The 11,969-nt window shown below is 43.1% G+C and overlaps 1 protein-coding gene across 1 annotated transcript in view; it reads right to left on the bottom strand.

Moving 5' to 3' along the window:
* Positions 1 to 11,969, bottom strand: part of Dlst (dihydrolipoamide S-succinyltransferase) — a 24,114-nt gene that overhangs the window by 5,929 nt on the left and 6,216 nt on the right. Inside the window, exons 4-11 of the mRNA XM_021202653.2 lie at positions 10,112 to 10,167; positions 9,910 to 9,984; positions 9,674 to 9,729; positions 8,943 to 9,054; positions 6,268 to 6,420; positions 5,543 to 5,619; positions 4,543 to 4,640; positions 530 to 660 (exon numbers count right to left, since the gene is read on the bottom strand). Coding sequence (XP_021058312.1) covers positions 530 to 660; positions 4,543 to 4,640; positions 5,543 to 5,619; positions 6,268 to 6,420; positions 8,943 to 9,054; positions 9,674 to 9,729; positions 9,910 to 9,984; positions 10,112 to 10,167 — 758 coding nt within the window. The remainder of the gene's footprint in view (positions 1 to 529; positions 661 to 4,542; positions 4,641 to 5,542; positions 5,620 to 6,267; positions 6,421 to 8,942; positions 9,055 to 9,673; positions 9,730 to 9,909; positions 9,985 to 10,111; positions 10,168 to 11,969) is intronic.

Here is an 11,969-nt window from a genome sequence, read left to right as displayed (position 1 = left end):
AAAAAAAAAAAAAAAAAAAAAAAAAAAAAAAAAAAAAAAGAAAAGAAAAGAAAAGAAAAGAAAAGAAAAGAAATGCAGGCTAGATCAACACTTCAACGCTGAGAAGAGGAAGGACAATGAGTAGGAAGCCCAAGCCTTTGTAATGAGGCCCCTAACCCCAGGTCAGATGTCAACCTGGAGCCTATGCCAAACATGAAAGTCAAGCCTGCAAGCAAAGGGTGCATGGGGGTGGTGAGGAGCAGCCAGTACTTGAGATTGCCCATGATACAAGACAGCTTGGGAAGCCAGGCTATCCCAGAGCTGCCTACTGCCAGAGCACTGCCAAGCTACACAGTGGGGGAAACCTTTCTGCCCACTTGGTGCAGAGAAAGTAATTGATCATGTTACTATTTCTTTTAGTATTTGGTGAAGGGGATCATGTTTCCACAGACTGAATAAAAAGCTTTGGTGACCCCTAAATGTGACAGCAGGTCTGTAGTCATACACTCAGCTCCACAGATCTTTGCCACACTGGTCTCAAGAAACTTACCTGCATTCACAACAGGCTGCTCCTGCAAGGCGAACGCCGAGGCCTTCACAAACGCTGACATGAAGCCTAATTTGAGGTTATGTTTTTTCAGGAAAGCATCTTTGTGCCGAGCTCTCATCTCTTGTATGTTACTGTAAATACATGATGCAAACAAACTGTCAGTGAAGCTCTGGTGTGTGTACACATGCACATACTGCCACAAGCTAAGTGTCGAGGACCCCTGAGAAACACTGGCAAGGGCTTTACTCCTGAGCTGTGCTCTCCAACCCACCCCTGCATTCCACCCTTTTGAAGTCTCGAGACTAGGTGTCTTGAAATTGCATGATCCAGCCTTAAACTTGCACTTCCTCTGCTTCAATCCCCCTCTGAGCTGGGATGACAGGCCTGTACCACCCAGCAGAGCAGCTAAAGCCCTAGTTTGGACTTTCACAGGTTTTCACCCATGTATACAAATGGACGAGCTTCCCCTTGGCCCGGATCATCTAAGTTCAAGCTTTGAAACATTCTTTAGTGGTCAATGTAATAAAGTACTCTATCACAAAATACTGGCCTAGAAGAATCGGCGTCAACCTGTCCCTTAAGATGGTTGAGCTCTTTTAAGGCGATCCTTTTAGTTCTATGAGTCACAGATTTCAGTGACAGATAATCTAAAGGTCACAATGAATACTACTATATCAACAGTACTAATGACTATATGTAACTATACGCAGGAGCTAAGTCCAAATTCTTCCAGGCTTGTGTAAAATCAGCAGACTCACTATTTCCTCTGAGTTAGCAGTTCTTTCTACTTGCTCATGAAACAGTTACTAATGCCCATCACGTGTGGGGGGAGGGGGACTGGGCTGGGCACCAAGATACAACAACACACAGCGTCTGCCCTTAAGATTAGTTTCACCCACTGTGGTTTCCTTGGTATTTAGAAAGCGGCTCCGTGTGGGCTGTGGCCTGTCTTTCAGATTCAGCACTGGGCTTGCCTCTGAGAAGACTCTGCAACTTGAACATCCTCTCGTCTATCAAGCTAACCCCCACCCCACCCCACCCCTACCCCCCTACATACACACATGCACTGCAGAGTTAGTGAGAAACATCTCTCCCATTGTTTTCCCACAGGAAGGTCTATGATTATAGGAATACCATTCCATGATGAAAATTGAGTTGAACTTTATCTCAGGCCCAAATGCTCATGTCTCCCTTTCCCCCTATAATGGCTTAATTCAACATTAGCAGGAAAGATAAGATGTGGTACTCTTTAACTGCCCACTTCAGACCTTTTGTTTTTGAAAAAAGGAAATTTTCCTAAGGGGACTGATTGGGTTTAAAATGTTTATTTTCCTGAGTCTAACCTCGTTTAGTGCTAGAATTACCACCCTAAAGGCATTACTGCAGAAGAGGCACGGTGGACGTCTCTGGTCTCAGACCTGCCTGGATGCCATTTTCTGGTCATTAAGGAGTTTCTATTTCAGAGCTTAGCCCTTGGAGGCAAAGCGGGGACAGTGGAGGAGGGGCAAGTCTCAGAAAGACTCCTCCGGGTTTGCTGATAGGCATAAGACCCAAAGGGCACTCGATCTAAACCACATTACCGGCTGCAGTGAAGCCTCAGGCCACTGCTAAGTGACACTAGATTGGCTACTGAAAGAAGATCCAGCTATTACACAGACTTGCAATCACGGATGTTGGGCCAACTGCATCTTTTAGAGATATAAATATTTACATGCTTCGTCTTAAGAAACTGGGTAAAATTTCAAAGTCCAATTTAATTTGTGTATAATTTGCCCCTAATGCAGGAAACACGGCTGCAGCCTTTGTGATTCATTAGGAAAAGTCCTTCCCTACATTATAGGCTTCCCAATAAAATAATGACATCTAGTGAAATTAACCAGATTCCTATATACATTTCCAATAAACAAACTTCCTCACTGAGAAGCAGAGGGAGAGACTTAATACTTAAAGCAAAGGGCGATGGGTGCCTTGGAGACTTAATTCATTCTTACACTGATGTTCAAATACAGATCCGACCTTCACCATTCTATCCTATGTGGACTGTTGGCAAAAACAACAACAACAACAACAACAACAAAAAAAAAACCTGATCTTTTCTATTTCTTGCATTTTCTTGACAGTGTCATGATCCAAATTGCTAAAACTATTTGGAATGACTTTCTCTGTAACACTACTTAGCATTTCCATGTTATTTTGTTTTAAATTGAGACAGGCTCTCATTTTGAACTTTATGCAGCTAAGGGGAACCCTGAATTGATCCTCTTGCCTCTACCTCCCAAGCACCAGGATGACAGATGTATACACTATCCCTGGCTTAAATGCTTGTCATTCTCGATAGTCCATTCAAACTCCTAAAGCAAACACACTCCCTTCTCCACTTCATACTCATTTTTATCGTTTTGATGCTTTTTTTCTAGATTTTATTTAGTGTTCACCAAAATGAGATAGCAAGATCCAAAGAGCTTTTACACTCATCTCCATAACTCCCTGAATTTCACTTTAGTAATCTGCATATGATAAACATTTAAAATACTTGTTAAATAAAACTATTTTCTCTTTCCCAAAATGCTAATACTTAGATACATCAAAATTTTGAAGAAAACACGGAAATCAACCATTAGGCCATTACAGAATGGGTGTAGTAAACTGGGGTTTTTATATTTTAGAGTTTAACTGTTTAGGGGTAGGGAAGACATCCTTGTTCCCAGGTAAGCATGAAGACCTGACTTTGAACTCCAAAATCCATGTAAAACCAACCAATCAAACAAACCGTCCTGGGTTTGGTAGCACACACATGAAATCTCAGAGTTAGACATAGGAGATGTGCAGATCCCTGGGGCTCACTGGCTAGTCACCTTGGCCTATTAACAAACTCGAGGCCAGTAGAAACCTGCCTTAAAACACAAGGTGACGACTCCCAAGAACAACAGCTGAAGTTGATCTTTGGCTTTTATATGCATGCATCCACACCTACACACTTCCACATGTACATATATATGTGCTTGCTTGCACACACACACACACACACACACACAGAGGAACTTAATTTAGTTCCAATTCCATAATCAAAACCGGGTAGAGTAAGAGGTGGCAGGTTTCTGTCCTTTTGCCTGCTGGATTCTGAGATGCTTGGGAACTATACAAGAAACAATCACTGTCAGAAAGAAGCAGAGTGTGGTGTCCTTCTAGGCACATTGTGAAGGGTTTCCCATTCCAAGGGGTAGCAAGAAGTGGGACATGGTAGCACCATCACCATCATCCTCAGCTACAAAGAGAGTTCAAGCCCAGCTCGGGCAACATAGACACCATCTCAAAATCCAACCAACCAACTAGCCAGCCAGCCAACCAACCAACCAACCAACCAACCATCTAGCCAGTCAGCCAGCCAGCTTGGGCATAATGGCACACACTTTTAACCCTAGTACTTAGGAGGCACAAGCAGGCAAATCTCTGTGAGTTCAAGGCCAGCCTGGTCTATATAGTGAGTTCTAGGCCAGCTAGGACTATATATTTGAGACCCTGTCTCAAAAACCAAACATGAACTGCAGCAGTTATGAGAACCCAAATGTGGGCTTGTACTCATGTCAGTGAACCCCCAAGCACCTGTAACTCCAGTTCTAAGGGATCCCTCTTCTGCCCTCTATGGGCACCCCTGCCCCAAACTCACACATATACATAAGTAAAAATAAATATAAAAGCCTAAACAAAAATTACACTAGGATAATTTATCAGAGACCGTAATAGTTCAGGCATGAAAGTCCAAAAAAAACTAAGCTTTTTACACTGCAGTAAAGCTCACTATTTTCTTACATGCTTTCTAATTCATTCCATAGTATTAGAGAAGTAAACTAGCAAATTAAACCAGTGGGTCATGTTGCATAAGTCAACAAGGAGCTAAGCAGAGAAATACCTCTCCCAGGTCAAGCTAGTTTTGGAAGCAGCATTGATAAGGACTAGGGCAAGTTCCCGTGTTCTACTTCTAGAAACACAGATGTGGGGACTAGAGATCCCACCTCATGTCAACCTCATTGAAAGTCGTCAGCATTGCACACGTGTTCTGGGCTTCCTTCAGCCGCTGGGCGATGCGCTGCCGCATCCTGTTCATTTTCTCCTGAAAGGGAAGAGGAACAAGCTGACCATCCGACCATCCCTAGTCAGTGAGAGGGCTCAGCCTGTCAGCGATGGATGACAATCACTAGCAATCCTCCCACCTCTGCCTCCTAAGTACTGGGATTCTTGGCATGGGCCACAATGCTGGGCCCAAGCACTACAGTTAAAGCTGAGGCTTTCCCTCTCTGGAACGGCCTCAGCACAAACACAGAATCAGAGACCAAGGTTTTCACTCAGATGTACCTGAAATTTGACCAAGAACAGAAGCTCAGGAAATAGTGTGATTTCAAAACCAAAACCAATTTACAAAAGGAAGACTGTGGTGTAGATTCAGCCAGCTTAAGAGTCATTTCAGAAAGGGCGACTTCTCTTGATAAAGACTGGCGTGAGAGTAGCTACTTGGGGAACGGAAACTCTAAAGCAAGCTTTTGAGGCTATGGTATTTTTAGGAAGCATTCTCAGGCAAAGAACCCACACTCTTGCCCATGCTTCCTTGAGGGTTCTGTCTGCTCTGACAGAGTACTGTTACAATGCAACAATCTGGCCCCACTGGCTCCCCAGCTGTGGTGAAATATCGCGGAAGTCTAGAAAGTGAGTGCTCAGCAGACTACCTCTGTGACATGCACGTCACTGCGGGGAGAGAGGGATGTGCTACTATTCTCTGCAGATATTTTACTCATTGGAAGCATTTCACCAACAGCACACTACAGTAGAAACCCCACTGCTCAGAAGCCACTGTGCTCTAGGTATACTCTGTGACAGTTACGAGACCATGAACAAGTAACTTTCTCTCCCTTCTCAAGGCTGAGGCAAGGAGGTACCAGCCCTTCCTAAAGGTGACCACATGCCACGGCTCTCCACAGCGACTCTCGGCCACTTTCCTGGAAGTGGTCAGAGGCTTACCCGATGTTCTGAACGCAGACCTTTAGCAGCTCCTGCCTCAGCCAGCGGAGGGGCAGCGGTGGGTTTTATTGCAGACACTGAAAATGAAGAGTGCACAGCTACATCAGACACAGACGGCAATACTGTCACTCGGTATTATCCCTTTACCCTCAAGACACTAAAGTTTATCAGCATCATCCCAAAGTCACAGATGAACAATCTAGTCATAGAAGTAATGAGACTAGTGTCATATGGTTAGCAAATAAATAGAAGGCTGGTTTGCAAGCCCAGTTCTTCAGCAAACCTGGTGTATTCAAAGCCGTGGTATCAGACTGTACCTGTGAGGAACAGGAAGTACCTTCTCCCCAAGAGACACCTGGGAGTCAGAGGCTGTAAGGATTAATCTTAATTGTCAATTTGACAGGATTTAGAACCATTGGGAAGATAAAACACTGGCCATGTCTATAACAGTTTTTCCAGAGAAACTGAATTCTTGCTCTCAGAGTGGGGAGACTTACTGTGAATACAGGCAGCACTATAATGTGGGCTGGGGTCTGGAAGTGAGTAGCGTTTAACTCATGAAGTGAATGGAGCAGCAGGCAATCTTTCTTGGCTGCAAAGGCCATGTGACCATCTGCCTTGCACTGAAACCATGCTTTCCTTGACATAAAGGACTCCTCATCCTCAAAACAAGCTAACATAAATCTAAGTAGCTTCCCATGAGATATTCTGTTACAGGGTCTCACCTGGTTTGCTAGAAGGAGGCTGTGAGGGTGAGGGCACTGGTGGCATCTGAGTGAGCACAGGTGCTGCAGGGGGAGGAGGGGCCGCCGGTGCCGCGGGCTCTGCTTTGTGGGCTGTAGCAGGAGCTTCAGCTGGTTTGGTCTTAGCAGGAGCAGCTGCACAGAGAGAGAGATGCCATTGGCACTGCTCCTACTAACCGCAGCTACTAAAGAGGATTCAGAGAGAGAGGTCTATTTCCATCCTCAAGCAAATGTCACCTAGGTCCTTGCTACAGGCAAAGCATCAAGTGATACACACTGACACAAGCCACTACTCTCTAGTCTCAGGTCTCCCTATTGTCCTGCTGGCTCAATTCAGATACCTTCCTCATTTTACAAACATTAACTAACATCTACTATCAAATTCAGCAAATACTTTCAAAGTACATACTAAGCCCAAGGACATAAAACTTAAGCCAATGGTTCTCAACCTTCCTAATGCTGTGACCCTTTAATACAGTTCCTTGTGTGGTGGTAACCCCTCCCCCCACGGCCACTTCACTGCTACTTCATAACTGTAACTTTGCTACTGTCATGAATCATAATACAAATATCTGATATGCGTAGGTTTTTGGGTGACCCTTGTGAAAGAGTCATTTAACCTCCAAAGGGGTTGCGACCAGCAGAACCACTGTTTTAAGTAAAAACAACAAAGCAAATGAAAATGTTAAAATGCACACATAAATGTGACATGCTGCTAACAATCTTCTATTTTAACATTAACATGTACAAGAAATACTCTTTTTCTTTTGTTTTTCAAGACAATGTTTCTCTGTGTAACCCTTTCCTGGAACTCTCTGTAAACCAGGCTGGCCTCAAATTCACAGAGATCCACAAAGGCGTGCGCTGCCACCACCAGGCAAAAGGAATACTCTTAACCATAAAAAAATTTTAAAAAGGGGTGGTGGGGGGGATATAGCTCAGTGGTTAAGAGCACTGACTGTTCTTCTAGAGGTCCTGAGTTCAAATTCCAGAAACTATGATAGTGGTTCACAACCATCTGTAATAGGCCCTCTTTTGGTGTGTCTGAAGACAGCGACAGTGGACTCATACATAAAATAATTCTTAAAAGAATGTTTAAAAAAAAAAAAAAAGGAGCCGGGCGTTGGTGGCACACGCCTTTAATCCCAGCACTTGGGAGGCAGAGGCAGGCGGATTTCTGAGTTTGAGGCCAGACTGGTCTACAGAGTTAGTGCCAGGACAGCCAGGGCTATACAGAGAAACCCTGTCTCAAAAAACCAAAAAAAAAAAAAAAAAAAAGGAATGTTTATTTTAAATAAATAAATCAAATTAAAGAATTATTTTATCATTATTAACTGTGTATATGTGCATGTGAACGGAGATGCCTAGAGAGGCTCAGTGGAACCCATGGGGCGGGAGTCTCAGACAACTGTGAACTGCCATGTAGGCACTGGGAAGTGAACTTGGGTCCTCTGAAAGAGCAGTATCTACTCTGAACCACTGAGCCATCTCTCCAGCCTCGGAACTCTTTAATCTTAAATGAGCATTTGATTAAAATGTTATTTTGGGGCCTGGAAAGATGTCTCAGGGGTCCCAGCATAAATACTGACAGGTTCATTCATCCTAGCTACTTCAGATTTTTTTCCCTTTACTCTGAACTTGATCTTACCCTTGAAGTTGATTGGACCAACTTTAATGGTCCAATCTACCATCTTTCTGCTTGACTATTTGAAGAGTTAAATACTCTAACTACAAAAATCTTCACTTACAAGTCAGACAAACAGATTTTCTAATCCCCAATACTGACTCTAAGGTCCGGTACAGGCTTCTTTCTTTGGCATTTCTTCCAAAAAGAAATGACAATTTTTCCTGAGAAAAAGGTGGGAAGAAACTACACGGAAAGGAGATGATTCAGTGGTAGAGACACACGGTACCAAGTCTGACAATCTGAGCTCGAGAGCTAGGGCCCACGTGATAGGAAGAGAAAACTGACTCTCAAGTTACCCACTGACCTCCACACGCGTGCCTTTGTATGTAACACTCCCCACACAGATACACAGACATACACACAAATGTAATTGTAAAAAAAAAAAAAAAAAAGGAAACTTGACTCAATTGTCGACACAGTGGCTCTCAGGCCTGACTATATGTCAGCATCACTTAGGAGACTACTACAAAACTAACAATCCAACTATTAGAGCAAGGTGGTAAATCAGAAATCTCAGGCTGGAAGCCTTTTCATCTGTATCATTTTTAAAGCTCCATGTGATCCAGGTCAGTGTGGGGACAACTACTCTCTTCAGATTCCTGACTTCTGTTAGTACGTCCCCTGTTCCCCGTCCCCCCGACCCCCAGCCAAGGACCAAATCCAGGGCCTTGTTCTTGCTAGGCAAGCTCTCTACCACTGAGCTAAATCTCCAACCCCCTGTTAGTTCTTTAAGAAAAAGATCCAATCTGAGAAATTTGGAAAGAACAGAGTATTGTGGGTTTTTAAAATTACCCTGTTGGCTTAGAACTTGACAATGAAAGTTCACCATCCATCAACAAGATTTCTCCTACCCCTCCACTAAAGGTGTAACAAAAATGCCAGCCTGAGGCAGGGGAGTTGCTAGGACAGTATGCTCAGCCTCAACCCCACCAGGAAACACTGGAGACCTTGACCACCAGAACTTCTTTACCACCGGTTTTCCTGAGTGTGAACAGAGGAGTTCCTCCTTCAACTTTGCCCCCATCGGGTACCAAAAGAGCTTCAATGATGCCATTTGCTGGTGATGGAACCTGTACAGAAGTCTGGAAAGGAAAGAGATGGAGACAGAGTCCGCATTTATATCACATTAGTCAAGAAGGATGAGTAGAAAGAGTTACAACACTGTTACATCTGGATATTACATCTCCTCCGCACACGGAAATACCTAAGGCCATGTTTTCAGTCAGAAAAAGACAAGTCATTGCTATCTTGAGGCTTAACCTTCTGTCTTTTCTTAGAAACATTAAAACCTGCTTTAGTTACTATGTTTCCAAGTGATACAAGAAGACTGCCAGCAGCCCAGGAACCACAGAGAAAACAAAGTAGCTTCTGATTCAAGTTACTACATACCATGAATACTCAAAATAAATCTGTAACAAGTCCTTAGGGTAAACCCGCCTTGTCTGATTCAAGTTACTAGTGTATGTGCTACATACCAAAGGAATACTCAAAATTAATCTATAACAAGTCCTTAGGATAAACCCACCTTGTCCGATTCAAGTTACTAGTGTATGTACTACATACCAAAGGAATACTCAAAATTAATCTGTAACAAGTCCTTAGGGTAAACCCACCTTGTCCGATTCAAGTTACTAGTGTATGTGCTACATACCAAAGGAATACTCAAAATTAATCTGTAACAAGTCCTTAGGGTAAACACACCTTGTCTGTCTCAATCTCACACACCACTTCATCTTCTGCAACTGCATCTCCAACAGCTGAAAGATAGAGGACACCTGTAAACTGGGAACCTCAGGGTCCCTTTTAGCCCACTGTGTGAAAAGACCACTCTCTTACAAGACTGGGCAGGAAGTAGATGCATATGTAAAGAAAAGGGGGAGCCAGCTCTCACTTGCTGCACTTCATGAAGAGACCTTAGTTCTTAACTTACATCTCACCTTTCTCCCACCTGACATCTCCCTCTGTGACAGACTCTGCAAACGCTGGGGTTTGGACTGTAATCACATCATTCTCTAGGGAAAAACAAAACAGGAAAACCACAAGTGCTCATTCTGTCTTTTGAACGGTTTTCTTTAATAAACTCAGTTAGTTGTTTCTCTTCCCAGTAAAAGTCCATTCACAAGAAATCAGGTACTTAACTGCACACAGCCGTGGTCTGGAAGAAGCGAACACTGAAGATGCTACCGTTGTTAATGCTACAAAGGAAACACAAATGTTAACTCTTTATGAATATGAACCACTAATATTTCAGTCTAGTCCAGGTACCAAAGGGTTACCTACTTAAACTGGTGAATCTTAAGCAGATTCTCATGCAGGGGAACTTGTTAAAGCACACATCAGGCCAGACCTGGACAGATTCTGACTCGGCAAGTAGCATCCCAAAGCCTGATGATCTAGGTGCCTTAAACAGTGCTCAGTACTAAAATGAAATGTCACCTCTCAAAAGAGTGAGACACACTGGTTCTATTAAGTAAAAAGAATCTTAGTCCTATGCAAACTAACCAAAATGATGCTTCTTCCTGATTAGGTTTCTTTAACCAAATCCTCTGCAGAGCACAGATATGTCAAACACAAATGTGTTACTGTCCTCAGGATTAGATTTAGATAAGGCAGCAAAATGAGAGTAAACTCAGAAGCAAAAAGCGAAGTGTTGGGGCTGGTGAGATGGCTCAGCGGGTAAGAGCACCGACTGCTCTTCCGAAGGTCCTGAGTTCAAATCCCAGCAACCACATGGTGGCTCACAACCATCTGTAAAGAGATCTGACGCCCTCTTCTGGAGTGTCTGAAGACAGCTACAGAGTACTTACATATAATTAATAATAAAAAAAAAATGTTTAAAAGAAAAAAAGCGAAGTGTTAAGCAACTACTACCCCCCCACACACAAAATAATTAAAAACAAAAACAGCAACAAAAAGGAAAATAAAGCAGAACACAACAAAAACAACCCCCCCACACACATCCCACATGGTATTTCCTCTCACGTTCCCATGCAAAGAGGCAGCACATCTGCCCATCCCAGACTCACTGCAAAGAACTTCAAAAACATGCTATTTGAACATGGGATAGTATATGCTGGAAAGTGATATCTATCACCTTATGTACAAACTCACTAAGTTAGTTCTGGGGAGTGAAGATATAGATACACTTGGTTACTAAGGCTATCTACCATTCAAACGGTTATTCATATAGTTCAAGAGAATGAGTTAAACTGATGAAAAAATTGCTTTTTTACACAGGATTTTGGGGATCTTCTCAACAGGTTTTTTGTTTTGTTTTGTTTTGTTTTGTTTTTCAAGACTACGTATCACTGTCCCTGGCTATCCTGGAATTCAATCTGTAGATTAGGCTGGCCTCAAACTCAGAGAACTGCCCTGCCTCTGCCCCCTCAATGAGGGGATTAAAGGCGTGAGGCATTCATTATACCTTAACAGGTTATCTTTATAATACATAAGTAGACTTAACTGCCTTTTAGCCTTTTCTCTTTTATGTCAGGATAACTTTAAAATGTATACATGTAATATCAAGGGGAACAATACAAAAATACAGCACACAGAACACTGCGTATAAAGTTTGTACACATACATAAGAATGTAATAAAAACATGTCCACGAGCAGAGACTAACGTGGAAAAGAAGGGGTTGCTCTGGCAGACACCTAGGAAGCTGGTGCACTGGCTCCTCTTGGAAGAGGTGCTCAATGTGCTAAGGATAAAAGACTTATTGCTGGGCAGTGGTGGCTCATGATTTCAGTTCCAGCACCCAGGGGGCAGACGCCAGCCTGGTCTACAGAGCAAGTCCAAGACAGCCAGGGCTACAGGAGAAACCTTATTTGGAAAACAAAAAACAAAATTGATAGCCTTTTTTTAGACTTTTGAAACATGAAATTACCTATTAAGTAAAAAGCAAAGTAAAAAAGTTTTACATTAAAAAGGTCTTTTGAGCCAGGCGGTGGTGGTACACGCCTTTAATCCCAGCACTCGGGAGGCAGAGGCAGGCG

The sequence above is a fragment of the Mus pahari genome, chromosome 7, assembly GCF_900095145.1.
Source record: "Mus pahari chromosome 7, PAHARI_EIJ_v1.1, whole genome shotgun sequence".
Lineage (NCBI taxonomy): Eukaryota > Metazoa > Chordata > Mammalia > Rodentia > Muridae > Mus > Mus pahari.
This window is presented reverse-complemented; position numbering and strand designations above follow the sequence as displayed.